At 28.1% G+C, this 21467-nt stretch overlaps 1 protein-coding gene across 1 annotated transcript; it reads left to right on the top strand.

The window, feature by feature from the left end:
* Nucleotides 1–6800: 6800 nt before the first annotated feature.
* On the top strand, nucleotides 6801–8241 carry LOC115717106 (protein LURP-one-related 11). The gene is made up of 3 exons (XM_030646049.2): nucleotides 6801–7209; nucleotides 7331–7576; nucleotides 7813–8241. Exons 1-3 carry the CDS (start codon nucleotides 6967–6969, stop codon nucleotides 7945–7947), a joined length of 624 nt encoding a protein of 207 aa, XP_030501909.2. The 5' UTR covers nucleotides 6801–6966; the 3' UTR covers nucleotides 7948–8241.
* Nucleotides 8242–21467: the final 13226 nt, after the last annotated feature.

Genomic DNA, 21467 nt, shown 5'->3' with positions numbered 1-21467 from the left:
CTAAAACCCAGAAATTATAAACAAGCCAATAAATTTCAGATTCAAACTTGTTGCATTCAAACTAATTATTTACAACTACACAGACTATACTCAGATTAATACACAAATAAATAGCAACATTTCACCATATGTTCATCATTGTTCAATATTCTATTTACAGAAGAAAAAATGGCCAAAAAAAATCAAACAACTAATACCTCTATAATCTTCTCTTCTATTTAGCCAAACCCATATCAAAATCTGGCCTCTTTTATGGTAGATCTTGTCTTCTCGGAAGAGGAGCTTGGGGATGGCGATTCCGCCATTGAATTCGGCAAGGAGACAAGAGAGGGAGAAATTAAGCAGAGGGAACTTGAGCTACGGTTAGGATTTTCGAACCATCTAAACGACCTTCATGTTGACGGTGGATCAAGGAATAACTTTGTGGTCCACCATTGAAATCGAGAGAGAGAGAGAGAGAGAGAGAGAGAGAGAGAGAGAGAGAGAGAGAGAGAGAGAGAGAGAGAGAGATGATGTTGAGCTCGGGAATATTGACGCCGAGAGAAGAGCTCCATCGGCCGGCGATGAGGAAAGAACTTTGACCGACGACGGAGAGAGGCTGCACTGCAGCTTGCTTGAGAAGAAGGAGAAAGGAAGAGAGAGAATCTGAAGAAGAAGAAGAAAGGGCGTGGGAGGAGTTGTGTTGGGAAGAGATGTTAGAGTTTTCTTTTTTTTTTTCTTTTTTAATTAAGTTATTTTAACATTAATTTTTTTATTGTTTTTAAAATCATTTTTTAAGTAAATTTCAGATTTCAATGAATTTTTTAAATCATAAATAAAAATTAAAAGACATGGACCTATTAGTGGCTGACACGTAGATGTCGACCTGTCAGTTAACGACGAGGTACCTACGGAAGTTCCACACTAGTGACGGAAGGTATTTTTACCGCCAAAAATACGACTTAGGTATTTATCTGCTACTCAGCATAAAACTAAGGTGTTTATGCCGCAAATTACTCTTAAAAAAATGTGCTTCTACAATGAACTCCTTAAAAAATTTACATTGATGCGCCTCTTATATATCTCAACATTTAGATGAATTTTTAGTTTATTTTTTTATAGTCGTGTATATTACAATTATTTAAGACATCTTGTAAAATTTTGATAAATTTAGAATAATTTACAATATAAAAATAGTGTTCAAAATAATCACTATGAAAAATCCTATTTTTAGTCACAACAAAACTTGTAACTAAAAATAAAAAAATTGTGACTAATTATAAATCATTATTCCTATGTTGTGACTAAAATTTTTATAGCTAAAGATATATTAGTCACAAAAATTACAATTTGTTGTGTCTAAATATTTTTATAGTCACAATTTGTTGTGACTAAAACTAAATTAGTGACAACGTGTATCTAAATACTATATTTTAGTCAGAAGTAACTTTTTATTGTGACTAAAAGTCACATTTAGTCACAAAAAAATTATACTATGATTTTGTCACTAAAGGTAGATATTTTTTGTAGTGAATATATTTCACACGCGTATAAAATAAAAAAAAAAAAATCACGGGTGCAACAAATTTTTTGAACTATATTTTCGACGTATAAATTTTTTTCAAATTTTTAAAATTTTTGTAGAATGTCTTACATATTACAACACGACCATGAAAAAAATTAGACTATATAAACAATTCACTCGAATGCCAAAATAGATAAGGATGTACCGATATACACTCCTTTTAGGAAGTGCATTGTAGAATTTTTCAAAAAAAAAAAAATAGTGATTTGGATAAATATTATGGAAAAAATCTACAATGTACTCTTTGAAAAGGGGTCCACCGATTGACCCTTATCTGTTTTATCATTTAGAAGAATTTTTTAGCGTAGATTCTAAAAAATTTAACACGGTAAAAATAGGGTTTAAATAGTGGATATTTCACACAAGTATAAAATAAAAGAGTCTCACGTGCAACAAACTATTTCAACCCTGTTTTCAGCATATTATATTTTTCCAAATCTCTTCAAATTTTTAGGATGTCTTAAATAACTACAACATATACGACTATGAAAATAACTAGACGAAAAAATTCTCTTAGATGTCGAAATAGATAGGGGTGCATCGATGGATCCCTTTTAAGGCGTGCATTATAAAATTATCATATGTTAGTATTACTTAGATAGTGATATAAAAAACTTAAGGAAAATTCTATAATCCACCATCTTAAAAAAGATGCACTGATGTACCTTTATTTGTTTTGGTATCTGAAATAATTTTTTAATCAAATTTTTTTTCTTGGTCATGTACATTGTAGTTATTTAAGACAACCTGTAAAATTTTAAAAAATTTAGAAAAATTTAACACACCGAAAATAGGGTTCAAACAGTGTGTTACATACGTGACTATTTTATTTTATATATATACTTGTGAAATAAATTATTTCAACACTGTTTTTTATATTGTAAATTATTTTTAGCTTTTAAAATTTTATAGAATATTTTAAATAACTATAACGTATACGAATATAAAAAAAAAAAATTAAACTAAATTTTTTTTAAGATATAAAAATAAATAAAAAATGTATCAGCAAATTTCTGTTATGGAATGGATTGTTGAAAAACCAAAAACTTAATGAAGAAGATATACGGAGACCGCCATAGAATTCTTATTTTTTTTTTTTTTCCTTTTAATAATTTTAAAAAAATAAATAAGAAAATCAATCAATTAAATTCAAATTAGGACACTGCACACGTACAATTTAAGAGATTACAGATATGATATAGATACAAATATGTATACCTAACCACACAAAGGGTCAACCAATGATAATACAGCCACCAGGGGTCTGTTTACTTTTCTCATTGGTTTTTATATTAATACCATGCAAAATTACATAAGCCATGTTATAATTATACCTACATTAATTAATATATAAATATCTTCCACAGGGACATGTTATTGTGTTTTATTTTACTTTTTTAGGTTAATTATAATAATATAAAAAAGGATGTGTAAATGATAGTGTAGATGGATGTGGTCAGATTTTACCTGAACATAATTAATTAATAAATTAACAAATTGTATTTGCATGCAAAATTAGATTTGTTGGCAAATAATTATATAATAATAAGGATACGAAATGACCATTTTGGGTATGGAATTTTGCCCAACAACCTATATAACTTTGCGTCTTCGCGTGGTTGTAAGCTCATTATCATGTCATTAAAAGAATGAATATATATATATATAGGGCAAGACTATGGTAGGACCTAGCAAAAGTTCCTTACCGGTAAGGTACTTTTTTTAACCATTGATTTTAGATCGTGTGGTTATTATGATATAAGGTGTATACTCTTACGATAAGACTGCTTGTATACAATTAAAACTTTATACATTATAATAATATTTAATAATATATTTATTTTAAAAATAAAATAATATTAATAATTTATAAAAAAAATATTAATTTTTAATTTAAATTATCATTATTTTTTAAAAAATTAGTTTAATTTTTTTTTTTATATAGATATTTATTTTCAAAAATAATTTTAGTTACCAACTTTGCTATTAATATAATATTAATCAATATAAAATATCAAATGTGAAAAAAAAATACTTTTTATAAATATAAAATAATTTAATATTAAAAAGTAACCAATCTAAAATAACCGATTCAATCTGTATTTTTATTGATTGAATTGGATTGAATTTGAGCTATTGTGCAAATTGAATTGGACCCAATAAATTCACACTTAGTACGAATCTATGAGCAAAATAGTGTGAATTGAATTAGATGAACACAACAACAATCCGTTATCATAGGAGACATTATTTAGTAGATGTCATAAATTTATAGGTAAAAATGTTATTATTTTTTTTAAAAAAAATGTATTTCTAATTTAAAATATGTAATTTGACACTTAGTATTGGTATATTTTTGTGTTTTTAGATCTTTAATAGTTATAATCTTAATTTTTCATGATATATATTATTGTTATTGAAATATTATATATTTAAACCGCTTGGGGCCTGGTTATAGGAGAGTGTGTGCGTGTTGGAGGTTTTGGATTCGAGTCCCAAATTATATATTGTAATATATAAACCCTTAATTCAAAAAAATTATATATATTATATATAATTTGTAGTCACTAATAACTTATAATTGAATTATGAAATTTTTAAAATGCTCAAAGCCTCAAACCCAACATCATGCTGCCTGTATTTGATAAAGCAGGTTTTTTTTTTTTTTTTTTTTTTTTTTTTTTTTTTTTTAAAGAAGAAAAAATCAGCTGTACAAGAGTGCATTAATATCAAATATACAATATTTTTTCTTTATTGTTAATGGTTCATTTAACTTCCCTATGCTATGAGGTAAAGAGAAAGGAGAGTACATTATATTTCTCCTATCTATTCTATATAAAGTGTGCCTATATAACTGAATTCTTGCGTTTATGAAAAATTCATGGATAACTTTTTTTTAAAATAATTTTCTATTCAAAAATAATATATTTTTTTTTATTAAGATGTATTTTAATATTAATTTTTAAATAAATTAATATTACTTTTAAATTTTAATCGTGTTTATGAGAAATTTATGGGTAACTTTTTTTTAAAATAATTTTCTATTCAAAAATAATAATTTTTTTATGAAGATGTATTTTAATATTAATTTTTAAATACATTAATATTACTTTTAAATTTTAATCGTATAAACCTAACCGGAAACACAATCTCTGAAAATTCTCAATAAAATAACTAACCCCAAAAGGATGAGCAACCAATCGTGATTATTTAGGATAATCATTTATAATTTCTTTTTCTAAATCTCAAACCCTCAAACCCTATATTGCTATTGAATTATTGCCTCATCTTCTATGCCGTGATTCATGGCCTCTCTGCTGCGATTCCTCACTTTTTGTTTATTTGGGTGTAATATTCAGTGTTCTATTAGCGAGTTATCCTTTGTTGCTCAAGTAATTATTTATTTGAGTAAGTCTTCTATTCCCTTGCTATATTGCTTTACTTTTAAACAGCTTTGGGATATGCGAAATATAATGTCATCCGTTAGAGAGTTTGTTGGGCACACCAAAAGTAACAAGATATCCTTTTCAATTTATAATCCTTGAATTTTTGATGATGCTCATTTTGAAAGGCTAGGTGTAATTGTAATGTCGGAGTAGCTAGATTTTTCCCAGAAGATAAAACTCACATCAGCACCGCCATTGCTGGCACCCATTCTAACGAATACTATTCTTCTAAGCTCATATCTAACACACAATCCTATGGGAACAACATAAAATTGGGTTGAACCAAGATGAGATAAACATTTTTAAGTGTATTACCTTTTAATATAATAAAAAATACCTAGCATAAAATTTAGTATACGTGCCTCGCACGTAACTTTTTACTAGTATATATATATATATATCACAATTTAATAATTTTTATAAAATATGGCTAACCAATTGTAGAGTATCAATTCTAGAATGTGTCAGGCACTATTAATATATTTAGGGTGTGTATAAATCGATCCAATCTAATGACAATTAATCGATCATTACCCAATGACACTAATTAGTATTTTTATTTAGTTTGGATAGGTAATTAAATTTTATATTGTTATACGTAAATATGTATATATGAAAATTAACATTAAAATTTTACTATTTTTTTTGGATAGAATTACTTGACTTAAAATATTAGACAAATCCAATCCGATCCAAAAAAAAAAAAAAATATTAGTTTCAAAATATGGGATAAACTCAAATTAAACTAATAAATATATTTGAAATAAATCCAATGGATAGAACCGATCTAATGCAATATCTAATAGATGTTGGATCGATTGGATGACTAAAATTAACTGAATCGAATGATGAAATCTAACATCCAACATATGATTCCATTAAACACCCATAACTGATACACAATAACAATGTCATATTACTAGACACTAATAATACTTATATATCATCATTATATATAGTATTTTAAAAATAATTAATAATATTTTGTAATAATTAATTATTAAATTTATTAAAATTAATAAAACCCGATATTTAATTACGTAATAAGGTGGGTTCAACAAAGTAGGTGGGTTCCTCCTCAACAGGGTGATGTGAAGATTAATGTCGATGGAGGTGTCGAGAAAGGGAGGGTACGTCTAGTGTTGGGTGTGTCATACGAGAGGCAAGTGGAAGTTGTGTATTTGCTTCTGCTACTGTTCTGCCGTATGAGGCTTCCCCTCTCCGTGTTGAGCTTCAAGCTATTCAACTTGGGTTGCAAACTGGTATACAGAGGCGTTTAAACCGATTTAGTGTTGAGTCCAATTGTCGGGAGGCTATCCAGCTATAATCCATAATAAGGAGGAGGCCTGTAGGGACATCGATGGAATACTAAATAATATTAGGGACTTGATGTTAGATACTTCAGTTGCTGGAATTTCCTTTGTATATCGAGAGGCAAATGAGGTTGTAAATGTATTAGTCAATTACGCTTTGGTTAACAAAGTGAGAGCTATGTGGGTTGGGATTGATCCCCCTTGTGCAAGGCTTGCCCTGTTGCAAGACTTGCCAAATCCTTTGTAATATTGCTACTATGAACGAAGTTAATTTTCAAAAAAAAAAAAAAAGAAATTACATTCCTAACTAACAAATTAACAATAATAGACATTGCTAATATCTTTTAACATTTCATAAATTATATTATTAAAGAGAAAAAAAAAAAATAACAATAGTTTTCACTTTAACAAAATTTGTGGGCACCACACATGCATGGCATTATTATAATATTATAAAGTTAAAAACAGTCAGTGGGCTCCACTGTCTCTCTGGCCCTACTCTCTCTCCTTCATAAATTTGGAGGTAGTGTTTATAAGAATATCTCAGATATATCACAAGAAACCATTCTAAAAAAATATCATAAATAATTTTCTCTCTCTCTCTTTCTTTCTCTCTGTTCTTTCTTTCTCCCTTTGCTCATCAATGGCCAAAGTGTATCCTAATCATAATAATGATAATCAAGAGCTAGAGATAATTGATATTTCATCAAAGAGAGAAACTCTGACTATGTGGATGAAATCTCTTGTTATGCAAGGGAATGGTTGCACTGTGTATAATGATAATGGTGAAGTGGTTTATCGTATTGATAACTATGATGATAAGGATAGCGATAAAGTTTATCTCATGGATCTCAAGGGAAAAGTTCTCTTTACAATCCTAAGAAAAGTAAGTACTCTCCTTTCTCTATATATATTTCATGTGTGTTTTCTTATTATTAATTTTAGCTAGATTTATTCATAACAATAATTATAATAATAATAATGTTTTGTTTTGTTTTTGTGTGTAGAAAATATGGATGTTTAGGAAGTGGGAAGGGTACAAAAGCAACATTAATGGTTTGGATTTGATTGTAGATAAACCATTATTTCAAGTAACCAAAAATTGTAGCTGGGTACTTAATCTTGGGCAAGAGTTTTCCTGTGACGTTGCTTATGATAACAATATTGAGGCTGCCAGTCACTATAGGTTAGAAGGCTCTTCTGGTACATCCGCTCTCAGAATAACAAATGGCAAAGGTGGATTAGTTGCAGAGGTCAGCCTTTATTTAATAAAACTTTTTTATTTCATTTTTCAATTTATATAAATATATATCTATATATATTTATATAAATAATGATTTTGGATTTAGTCTCGCTCTCAAGACTGATCTCTGAGGCGGTACTACATCCAAATCTGTTAAAGTATATAATTTATGTAAAGGGTATGAATTGTTTTTGGTCTAAAATGAGATTCTTTTTATTTTTTATATCTGGGGTTTTCTTTTATCAGGCAAAGAGAAAGTTGTCATCTTCAGGGGTAGTTTTGGGAGATGATGTTTTGAGTTTAATCATAGAGGCAAGTGTGGATAATGCTCTGGTTATGGCTCTTGTAGTCGCATATGGCTTAGTGCAACGAAAGATATAATTTATATATATATATATATATGTTTGTGTGTTATCGAAGCCAGAAGATGATCATGATGATACTGCATATTAAGAATAATATAAGAGTATTATTGACTATATATTAATATTAATGATGTTTTGCTCTAAGGTTTATCTTACTCTTTGAGAAAGATAATCTTGTAACATAAAATTATCAGAGGGTTGTTTTCCACATTTTATTCTTCTTCTTCTTATTATGATTAGTGTTATTAATTGTAGTTCTTACAACAAAAACTTGCTGTGCTCATAATAATAATATTGGGTTAATTATTATGTGATGTGTGGTGTTTGATCAGATTTGTCTCAACTCTTTGTGATTATTTATTTTGAGATTAATTATCTGCCTTTACAACTTAATATGTATGTTGGCTAAAAGTTCTCATAACGGTTAAAGTTAAGGCAAATCATATATGATTTGATTGATAAATAATTTTATAATTACATATTCCAATGTGTGGTGTTAAATTACCTTACCTCCAATATATGTAAATCTAATCAGTTAGACCTAATTAATAAAAAAAACAACTTGCATAGTCAAACCTGCTCGCTTATTTATCTATGTATATATATACTATTTGTTATATCATGTAATTATTATTTATAGAAAAGAAGATAAAATTACCTCTCAATACTAAAGAAAGGAAAATTATAGTATTTAAATAAATGGTATTTATAATAATTAATAGCTTAGCTATGAATTAAAGTACTTAATTAACACAGATTCATTGAGTAATATAAGAAAAACTAATATACCAATAAATTAATTACCAAAAGAAGCGAATTGTTATACTAATGAAATAAATTCACTAAGAGAGAATGAGGAGAAAATATTAATGGAAGGATGATAGATACCCATAAAAAATAAAAAACAAAATTTTATAAGTTCATTTATTTAAAATTAAATATGTTATTTAGAGAGTTTAATAGAACACTAATTCATAAGAAACAAGACAAGATAGACACTATTTATTTCCCCTCTAAAACCACACATTTTTTTTTTTGTATATATTATATAATTTATAATTGGACAAGGAATAAGGATGATGAGCATTTTCAATGGTTCTCTTATATATTCTTGATTTTTTTTTCATCTCATTGTTATAATAAGATTTCCTAAAAGTTTAAACTATGTCATGTGACCCATATTTATTTAATAATACATAAAAATGTTATTTGTTTTGAAGTAAAAAAAAAAGTGCAAACTTTACATTTAATAACGATAAATGATGATCATAAACATAATTTCGTCACAGAGAGATAGATAGAAATATATTAGGATATATATCCCAATATGAAAAAAAAAAATATATAATAATAATAATAATAATAATCAAAGGCAAACTCTGTAAAATGAGAGATGAAAATTCATGTGGCCTTAATCCCTAATAATGCAAGGGGTACCCCTTCTTTTCTTATTAAAATGGCAAGGGCACGTTTTTCTTTTTTTTTTTTTACAAATGAAAGTTTTGAAGAAAAACTAACAAAGTGAGAATATTGCATTCACATTTTATATATTAAGCTTAATCCTATATCGATATATGTATGGTTTTTTTTTGTTTGAAATTTGAAATTTCCTTTTCTTTGAAGACAAAATAGGAATAGGAATAGTGCATTATTTGCCACAATTTTGTGATCTTCTTTTTTGCTTTTTCATTGTAGTTGGTAGGGACTACTTGTAGATTTTTCTAGTCTTTGTTATATTTTAGACAGCTATTCTATATTCTATATATATCTTCCTTTTTTTTGATTAAAGGTTTCCTTTTTTGAGCGTATTTGGCTCTATTCATTATTAGATTATACTATTTATTTATAATTTAATGGGCTTCCAATTTCAGAGCTAAAATTTTTTATCAAATTCTTTTATTTTATTTTTTATGAAAAAGCCCCTAATTTTTTTTAGGCTTACAAAAATCAATTTTTCTAATTGTAAAGCATATTGTTTATATTTATATGTTAATATGATGTAAATTAATTACACTTATCCGAATTTAAAAAAAAAAAATCGTAATGGTTTAGAAATTAAAAGTTGAAGGACTTTTTTGCTACAATTAAAATTTTAAGGACTAAATTATAATAATTGGTATGATACAATAGTGTCACATACCTTTCTTAAATGTGGTAGGACATCATTATTTGTAGGGAAGGATCACCATTATTGCGATATTGGGACATGTATGTTATATATCCACCTAATTACACCCAATAAAATATTGAGCACTTTTTATTTATTTTGTAGATATTTTTAACAAAATACACATTATACATAAACCAAAAATTGAGAGGGATACTGCATACTTCATAATTTCATCTATTTTGCTTTTAAAGACTCTTTTTTTTAAACGGGATGTTGAAAATAAATAATTACATAAGCACCCCTCCTAGCTAGCTTTTGTTAGGTGGTACATCACTTCGATTGGACAAATTGCCAAACCTACTATCCTTAACCTAAAACACTTGTATATAAATTTTGTGTTAATTAGTGTAATATTTAGTATAGACTAATTTTTGTATTATTTCCAACACATTATCATTTTTTAATGGATCAACGTTACTTTCTTAAAAGATATTTATATTACTAAGAGGATGACATTTCAAGATTAATCCCTCCAAACAAATAAGATAATATTTAACATTACTATTGCCTTGCTAATATTAACTCATTCCAAACACCCCTAAAAAATAGTGGGATTAATTATTCCCTTCCATTATATTAATTCGAATAATATTTTTGAATTAATAAATAAATTTAAGTACCATCAATATTATGATTTATTATAAACAAAATATTACGATATCTATTCTATATAAAGTGTGCCTATATAACCGAATTCTTGGTTTATGAGAAATTCATGGGTGACTTCTTATTTATATTAAAAATAAAATGTTTTATTATTAAAAATAAAATAGTTTATCAAAAATTCATAATCACTTTTTATTTATATATAATAAAATAAATCTCATTAAATCAAAAAAAAAAAACATCATTAATAAAAATAAAAAAATGACTCAACATCAAATCTTCAATAACTCGATACATGTAATTACTCAGACATCACATCTTTCAATTATAAAAAAAAATGACTTTTTACGAGGGAAAATATGATTGTCTAATAGAGCTAAAATAATATGTTTTCAGTGTGATGAAAAATTAAAGCAACAATTTTGTTAATATCAAAAAGTTTAATTCAATTAATCTTATAATCTTAATTTTATTCTTTCTAGAATCAATATATGAACAATAATTTGAATTAATCTTATAATCTTAATTTTTAATTCAATTAATAATTATTTGTCACGTAATTATTAAGTCTTTTCCCTTTAATTTTCCTTTTGTTGATGATGCTAATTTATTTATATTTTGATTTCTACAATTTTTGTGTTCAGACCATTAAGGTAGTGTTCTACTAGGGGATCTAACGAGTTTTGCCTCTTCGCTAATGGCCTTTAAGAGTTCAAATTCCAGTATTACATAAATCTTCAATTTGTTCTATTTCTTATATTAACTGAAATTTTGCTACTTTTTTTTTTAATTTACAACTTTATTGTTTATATCTTATTAGGGACATTCATGGAAATTAGAGTTTCTTTGAAATATACAATTAATGAGCATTACTTTTTGATCATAGTGTGTTTTCCATGGCTGAAAACCTCAATAATCTCTATCATTTGATATCAAATAAAATAAAATTATCATGATGTATACATTATGGTTATTTAATTGTCAAGCTGATATTTAGAATTGTTTATAATTAAATTGTTTCTTTGTGAAAATTAATATTAAGTATATTTATATGTTTATAAGTTTATCTATTTTCTCTTAGATCAATCATGCTCATATAGCAAAAAAATCATACTCATATAGACATGTTATTTTCATTTTGTAATTTAGATCTTCTTAGTCATTATTTAGTTCACTTAAACCTTTTCCGATTATGGTAACTGAAGTTTTGTTTCTTTTAGGTACTCCATTACAAAGATCTGTATTACATGTATTATTTATTTTTGACTATGAGGAGGTGGATTTTTTTATTGGGAAACATATAGCGTGACAAATTATTGTTCATATATTGAATAATTATTGTTCGTATATTGAATTCTTTATTCAAATAATTATTTTTTATTTTTACGTGATTATTTATTGTTCATATATCTAGAACCTTATTTGATTAAAGTTGAGATTATAAGATTAATTAATTTGTGATTTCTTCCTATACACATAATAATAATCTCACCTAATAACTAATAATATTTTTTTCTTTAATTTTTAATTATATAACTTTCAAATAACATAGAAAAAAATTAGCATAAAATTTAGTATACGTGTCTCGCACGTAGTTTTTTGCTAGTATATATATATATATATTTAATTTATAAGATCAGTTTTTTTATAACTGATTTATTTTTATGTTATTAGCAATAACATATATATGCATTATATATAAATTTTATGAGGATGGTGTACATAAATGACATAGCGAACAAAAATAAATAATATAGTGATAAAATATATAAAAATATTCATTTTAATTAATAAAAAATACAATAACATTAAATATTTTCTAATTAATAAATATATTTCTTTAATAAATAATTATTTTATTTTTATGTATAATTAACATTATATAGATACAATAAAAAAATATTTTTATTTTAATTTTTTTAAATAATATATAAGATTCATTTAATCAACCAAATAGTATAATTCAATTAATAGAAATATGATTACATATTACTCTGTACAGCCAAACACTTACACATTTTTCGATAATCATATTCTCCTTCATAATATTTTCACTTCTCGGTAATCAAATTATTTTGAACACCTCAGACCAAATGCCCCCTAAATACTACACTACATATAAATTTACTTCTATTTTTATTATAAAAAAATAGCTCTAGCTATGTGAATGTCCAAGGGCGATTAATGCATGGTAGGATAATTCTTAAGTCTTTATTTTTCAATCTCTCTTTATATATTAAGATAGATTTATCGATTAGTGTGTAAAAATAAATAAATTTTAAAAGATAGATCTTTATGTTACATATAATGTTAGATGTATACGCATATATAATATGACACTGCAGTTTTTAAACTTGTTCTACTATAACATATTTATGTGGATGTACTTGAACTGTCACCTTATAATATATATATATATATATGATTAATGTTACTCTTTGATCATTTGGCATGTGACAAATGTATGGTTTAGTATTGATATCTATATATATATATATATATATCGATTGTCACAATAGCAATCATCATTATTCTTTGAGTGTATGACCAGACCAATGGTACTTTGTGATATGATTATTATATAGGGTATGTGAAGTTACTTCTGCATACATATATATACAAAATAATACAATTATTAATCTTTGACAAGGAATTGCATGAGCTCAACGAAGCAGACTTACAGATACTCGTGATTCATTCAATCCAAAATAATTAATTTTTGATTTGGAGCAATAAAAATATAACAATAAGAATAGAATTAAAAATATTTTACATAAAAATTATAAATTGATATTTTATTTACAAAAATATTTTCATAAAATATGAATAATAATTTTATCTTTAATGAGCTTTTATTTACCAAAATACAACTTACGCATATTCATTCATGTCAGCCCAAACAATCTTACGCCATTACCATTTTGAAACTCACATTCAAAATCCACAAAAACTACCTCTCATTTATAACCTTCACTATCTTCTTCTTCCAATTGTCTCCTTTATCAACTTTATTTTTATAAATCTTTCATTTCATATATATAATGGCTATTACCTGTGGTTCTGCTTCTCCATCTCCATTGCAGAAAAAAGTTCAACACTTGGCCATAAATCAGTTGCTAACAAGGCTAAAGGGAAACGCCCAGTCATCGACGATGATGACTCCGATTTTGCTCCCCCGTGGCTAAAGGTGGTCGGTCGTTGTCCAGTGATTAAGAAGTCAAAGGTGTCTTTGCCTGAAATTTTTTTTTACTTCGACTGCCAAAAGAGAAAGAAGAAGTCAACTTCAAGACACCTGTGAGGAAACTGTAATGCAATAATTATATTTATTGTGAACCAACTAACATAAAACCAAAAAACAACTAATAATTCTACATATTTAATACAAACGAATATTACAACAATCGTGTTTTATCTGTTCAGGTCACGTATTTGACAATTTCAAGCCCTATTTTTATAATACTATGATATTATAATAGCAAAATCATTATTCAACTAACGTGCAACTTAATTACAACTATAAAAGTCAAATACGAATGTGTATCTATAAGAAACTATTTATCACTGATCGAAAATTAATTGTACCTTAATAGTAATATGTAGAACAACAATTGTTAAACCTCTGTAAACCAACTTTAGATCAGCTAATTTAGTATCTTAATAAAAATAAATATGTTGTAAAGGTTTTTTTTAAAGAGCTTTGTATTGTATTGACGATATGAAACACTTGTAAATATGCTAAAATTCATTGTATCGTTATCAATTTGTAATAATTGATACGTCAAAGTTTCAAAAAGTTAGCAAAATATTTATGCAACTGTAATGAAACATTAAAAATCAAAACAATATTTTCACGTGCATAACTCTATCTACATGTCTATTCATGATTTAATGTGAACAAATTTACCATTAAAAATCTAGAAAACAACAAAAATGCATTGCAATAAACATTTAACCATAGTAGTGATGTATTTTTTTTTTAGATTATACCTGAGTTGGATTGTTTGGAAACTCTAGTTCAACTTTTTAAGATCTGCATTTTATGGATCTGAAAATTGAAGTCAGGATATTAGTTTTATGCGAATTAAATTGGATTTTTGGTTGAATTTTAGTTTTATGGACATTAGTTTTATGCACTTTCTTTTATGAATTCAAAATAGCCCATGTTTTGATTGATTTTAGTCAACTTCTCAAGTGAAGTTACCAGAATTAATGGTGGTTCTCTGCCTAGTTGGGTTTCGTTTCGGTTGGTTTGTTAGGTTGATCGATCGATACGTAGGTGAGTTTTTTTGCTTCGATCCATGCGGCTGAAAGTTTAGAAGAAGAGGTATTATTGTAATATTTAGTTTGTGGGCTGTATAAATATTTAAAGGGTCGACCATAAGTATTTTAGTAATGCATATAGTTACCTTTTCGTATATATCTGAGAAAAGCCCTAGAATTAATGAGAATATAAATATGAATAGAATGAAATAAAATTTAAAAAGCATAAAAAAATTATTAAATTTTTTTCTCATCGTGTATTAGAATAATTTTCCTTCCATTTCAAAATGGAATAGTCATTCTACAAAAATAATGAAAAGGTCATTCCATTAGAATGATACATTAATATGCAACCAAACAAAGTAGTGAAATAAAAAATTATTTTCTTTCCATTTCATTCTATTTCATTACCTCCAACCAAACCGCAAAAGAATAAAAAAGAGTTTAGTTTTTGCTAAAATGTAGAATAAGATTTTCTTTAAAAGAAACTCTAACTCCATAGATAGAAAGGGATTCACTACAAGAAATATTATTTTTGCCAGCACAATTCATTAATGTGCTGACAAAAGTTAGTTTTACTAGCGCATCTTGTGAACTGTACTGGCAAAAAGGTCACAGTTTTACCAGCGCATATTTTCACTGACAAAACATATTTTTACCGGCACAACTTATATTTGCGCTGGCATAACAAGCTATGTGAAAGCCTTCCCTTTAATACTTTTTATCAGCACAAAATTGCGTTGGTAAAAGTTACATTTACTGGCATAATAGTGTAATGTGCTGGCAAAAGTGACTTTCACCAATGCCATCCACGAATTGTACTGGTAAAAATATCAAAGTTTTCTATAAATATTTTTTTTATTTTTTTTTAATTTTATAATATTTTATAATTATTAGTATTGTAAAAATAAATAATAATCTAATTTTTCACATAATATTAACAAAATAAAATAGTTTAGTTTTAGAGTATATTTATTAAAATAAATATTATGATTTATATTTTAGTGGAAAATTTTTAAAATAAATTTATTAAAAATATATATTTTTTTATTATTAAAAGTTATACAACACTTGGCAAATGATTTTTTTTTTATCAATTTCTTATTGCAATTTATACCAGCACTTTTTCACAATTACTACTGGTAAGAGTATTTTTTTTCTTTATTAAAAAGTATTGGCAAAAGATTGTCATCAAATTATATAGTTCACTTTCACTCTCTATTTCAGAAAATGTGCCACCTTCCTTATCCAGCTCTGACATCCCTCTCTCTCCGGCTCCAGCATCGTGCGTCCGTCCCTCTCCGACAATGTCGATCTTTAGATCTGTAAGTATGTTTACATTATTTTTGATTTCTATTAGTGCAATCTTCAGATCTGTAATCCCTAAGATTTTTCTGTCTTCATCTCTAACTTTAAGCACCTTACTAGCTGCCCTCCACCAACACCGCAAGTCCAGATCTAACCCTTGAGATTTTCTTTCTTCCTTCTCCATTTATTTTTTTGTTTTTTGTCTCTCTCATTTCTCTCAACTCTCAAGTCTCAAATATCCATATTAGGTTCGTCCCTAACCCGAACAAGGTTCTTCAAAATCCAACCCTAAACCTTCCTGGATCATCCGATCGAACTCAAGAATGAATTGAAGTTTTCTTTCAAAGCTTTTACATCATTCACTGTAAGACCCAAATCTGAATTAATTGTCAATTCAATCCTTCTTAACCCTTTTCCTTTCCTGGTTCAACACTTTACTTAAATTTCATGATTTATTTTGTTTAATTTGGTATTACCATGGAGAACCCTTAAGTATGGAGTCAGATGTAGCTGTTGATGATGAAGTGGATGAGATGGCACATGTGATTGCTGATATTTTGGCAGAAGATGATGCACATGGCGGGTCTCAAAATACTCCATCTGGGACATTTAATGACCCACCCTTGATGAGTGTAAAAATGATAAGTATGATCATTTATTGAAGGAGATGTCAAGTGAGTTGTACCTTGGTTGTAAAAAGTACTCAGCTTTAAACTTCTTAGTGAATTTGATGCACTTGAAAGTTATTAATAAGTATACCAACTATTATTTTGATGGTCTACTCGCATTATTAATTGATGCAATGCCTAAGGGGACAATTTTACCTAATTCCCACTATGAGTCGAAAGCTAAGTTGTGCAGTATTGGATTAGGATATTAGTCTATTGATGTTTGCAAACATGATTGTGCACTTTTTTGGAAAGAGAACGCCACTTTGGGATTTTATCTGGTATGTGGTGAATGTCGGTAGAAAGATAATGGTGGCAAAGGGAAGAACGTTGCTCACAAGAAGTTGTGTTACTTTCCACTGACACTGAGATTAAAAAGGATGTACAGCTCCAGAGGATATGAGGTGGCACTATTGCAAAAGGCGGGAAGAAGATGGTGTGATGAGACACCCTACTGACAGTAAGTCTTGGAAAATTTTTGATGAGTTGTACCCAGACTTTGCAGCAGAACATAGAAATGTAAGATTAGGGTTAGCAATAGATGGTTTCAATCCATTTAGAAACATGAGCAACTCTTATAGCATGTGGCCTGTTATCTTGGTTCCTTACAACTTGCCACCATGGAAGTGTATGAAACTGCAATCATTGTTATTGTCTCTTCTAATTTTGGGTCCCAATTCACTTGGCAAAGATATTGATGTCTTTATGAGGCCTTTAATTAATGAGTTACAAATGTTGTGGGAGAACGGTGTTGAAACTCGAGATGCATACAATAATTCCTTGTTCACTATGTGTGCATCAATTTTATGGACTATTAATGATTATGTAGAAGATGCTATGATGTCTGGTTAGAGGACAAAGGAGTATAAAGCATGCCCTACCTTCAACGAGAAAACTCCTTCCATTCCAATTCGTAATAAAATTTCATATGTTCAGCATCAAAGATTTCTCAATATGAATCATGAATGGAGGAATAAACATGCATTGTTTTATGGTAATAAGGAACTTGAACTTCCCCCTAAGGAGTATTCATTAAAAGATATATTGAAGCAATTGTAAAATCTACAAATAAGACTACCATGAAAATACAAGGAATTTGGGGGGGGGGGGGGGAGCGTAAATGAAATCCTATGGAGCTCAACTGGTCTAAGAGAAGCATTTTCTTCGAACTTGAATATTGTAAAAACTTGTCACTTAGGCATAATTTGGATGTAATGCATATTGAGAAGAATGTTTATGATAGTGTGTTGGGTACACTTTTAAGTATTGATGGGAAATCCAAAGACACTGAAAAAGTAAGACTTGATCTAGCAGACATGACGATAAGGAAGAAACTCCACCTTTATAAAGTTAGGGACAAGTGGAAGAAACCTCCTACTAGTTACACTCTTAGTGTCACCGAGCGTCAGGATTTTTGTGAATTTGTAAAATCTGTCAAGTTTCCAGATGGTTTTGCAGCCAATTTAACAAAGAATGTTAAGGATGACAAGATTTCTAGGCTAAAATCCATTACCATGTGTTGATTCAATAGTTGTTTGATGTTAGAATTAGATCAGTTTTGAGGATAGATGTTCGAAAGACACTTACTGAGCTATGCTTCTTTTTCAAGCAACTTTGCTCTCAAACTTTAAATGTGAAAGATCTTGAGAAGATGCATAAAGACATCATAACTATTTTATGCAAGTTGGAAATGATTTTGCCTCCTGCATTTTTTGATATTATGGTGTATTTGGTTATCCATCTTCCAAACGAGGCAATACTTGGTGGTCCAGTGTACTTTAGATGGATGTATCCTATTGAACGTTGTATGGCGGTGTACAAACAATATGTTAGAACTGTTCTTATCCTAAAGGTTCGATTACTGAAGCTTACATGGTGAATGAGGCATTAATATTTTGTTCAATATACTTTTGGAGTGTTGAAACTCGATTCAATCGACCTAAAAGGAATGATGATCGAGTTGAATCTCAACCTAGACAGGAGTTTTCAATGTTCAAGGTCATTCGTTGTCTACTTGGGAAAAACAACTAATCTGCTACCTTCACAATTGAAGCAAAGAGCAGAGTTGTACATCTTGAACAATTGTGCTGAAATATCCAACTACCTTACATACATGTTTAATATTAATTGCCTACCTTACACTTTTATTTATCATTCATGTTTTTATTTTTAATTGACTTGTCTTCTTAATCATAGTGAGCACATGGATGAGTTGAAAAGACAAAGTGATAGTTCAAATCTTAAGCATAGATAAGAAGCGAAATTCCCTCAATGGTTTAAAACTCGAGTACGAATCCATAAAACACTTAAATTTAATTACATAACACGTCATTTGTACTCGCTATTAATCTGACTTAAGTACATTGACATTGTAGATTAATCATTTACGTGAGTCTTCTCCAACAACAATATCTGACGAATAGTATGTTCTTGCAAACAAACCAAGTTCTACAGTAATTTACTATCCAGGGATGATTGTTAATGGGGTCAAATTTATCATCCATGAACGTGATGAAAAGTTAAAGACTCAAAATAACAGTGTAATGGTTCCAAATGAGGAAGGAGATAATTATTGTGGAGAACTGTAAGGAATTATTGAATTCAAGTATTTGATGGGTTATAGCGTTGTACTATTCAAGTGTAAATGGTTCAACACTAGTAAGACTAAGGAAGATGGCAGTTTTACAAGTGTGTTTGTCAAGGATGAATGTTACAAGGATGATCCCTTTGTACTTGTATCCCAAGATAAATTGGTATATTATCTTCAAGATGTTGAAAATAGGGTTGATTAGAGAGTCTTCCATATTTATATTCCGAAAAATATGTGTGATTTCTTAGATACAAATATCGATGATACTGAGAATACTAGTGACATACCAATACTTTAAGAAGTAAATTCTTCTAGATTCCAGTTATGGGTTGATCTTTCAATGTTCAATAATATTAAATATGATCGTACAGATATTTATCCAACTGAAGTATCCAATGTTGATAAATTACTCAGTAAAAGTTCTAATCATTTTGTTGTTGATGATAACAATGATGAAATTCCTGACAACACTTTAGCTGAGTACGATGATGATGAAAAAAATATTGTGGTCTACAGTGATAGCGATAGTGGTAATCATTTTGAAGTCAATGATGATGATGATGTGTTGTAATTAGAAAACAAAATTTTAAAAAATGATTTATGTTTTATGAAAAATACTTTAATGTTTGTTTTTTTTATTTAATAAAATTTATTATATTTATTATTGTTAAACTAACATGTATTATATTTTAATCTTATATCAAATGTGCTAAACTAATATACAGAATGGAACAAGAAAGAACTGAGAGTGGGAGTTCGGGTGAAAAGAACAGGGTTGTGGGCCTTATTATGGGGGTAATGTGGAAACAGAGCTTGCATCAAAGAAACTATCTCAATCTTCGGTGAAGTTTCATGAAACTAACGGTAGTGCAGTTAGAAGATATGGAAAGATGTTTAACAACTATATTGCATACCTTATGCGAGATAACATACATTCGACTACTCTTAATTGGAATGATGTAGACAAGAATGATATATTGGTCATTCGTCAAAAGTTAGTGGTAAATTTTATTTTTTGAGAAGAAATATTAATTAAAATTTAAATATTTGACATTATAATTTATTTTTAAAACTTGATTGTAGGATAAATTTATTTATCCAATAGAAGATTCAATCACTCTTAATAACATGGATGTGAATATGCAAGGGTATATGGGTGAATGGCGATGCAGCATGAAAGCTCATTGGGTTGAGAGTGGAGGAGAGACAGACAATGAAAATGCAAATAAATATCATAAAAATATTAATCCTAAATCGTGAGTTGTACTCTATGATTATTGGAATACAGAAAAACAAAAAGTATACAAAATTCTTGATTCTTTTTACTTAATTTTTCTTGAATATTTTTCTATTCGACATATATGAATTCTTTTTTACTTTTAAAGGCGATTTCTAAGAGAAATAAAGTGGCACGGTCCAGAATGCCTGTATAGGGCGCACGGTTCGAAGAACATCGTGGGACATATCCATGATAAAGTAAGAAAAGTTTTATAAATTATAATATGTATTTCTTTTAATCAATTATTTTTTTTTTTAGATTAATCCAACAACTGGAGCCTATGCAAGTGTTATTGACATGTTTGAATAACTCTACAAGAAAAAGAATGACAAGAGCCAGTGATTGAGTGATGCTGCAAAAGTAAAATATGTAATTACATTAAAAGTTTATTATTTGATACTTAAATTAACTAAATTTTAAATTTATATTTGTTTACATTATTGATGATTTAATTTCTACTTTGTACGTGGCGATGACATAAAAAAAATCATGCCACATCTGGTTCTACATCTACAAATGTATCATCTGCTGCTTTGTGCATTGTCGGGGATTCGAGCCAGTACCCACCCGGTATGGATATAGTTGCAAAAGTTCTTGGTCCACCATGTTCACTTTATGTGTGAAAGGATTTGGACCGTTACCTAGGCTTAAGAAA

Source organism: Cannabis sativa, chromosome 5, assembly GCF_029168945.1.
Source record: "Cannabis sativa cultivar Pink pepper isolate KNU-18-1 chromosome 5, ASM2916894v1, whole genome shotgun sequence".
In the NCBI taxonomy this organism is placed as follows: Eukaryota; Viridiplantae; Streptophyta; class Magnoliopsida; order Rosales; family Cannabaceae; genus Cannabis; species Cannabis sativa.
This window is presented reverse-complemented; position numbering and strand designations above follow the sequence as displayed.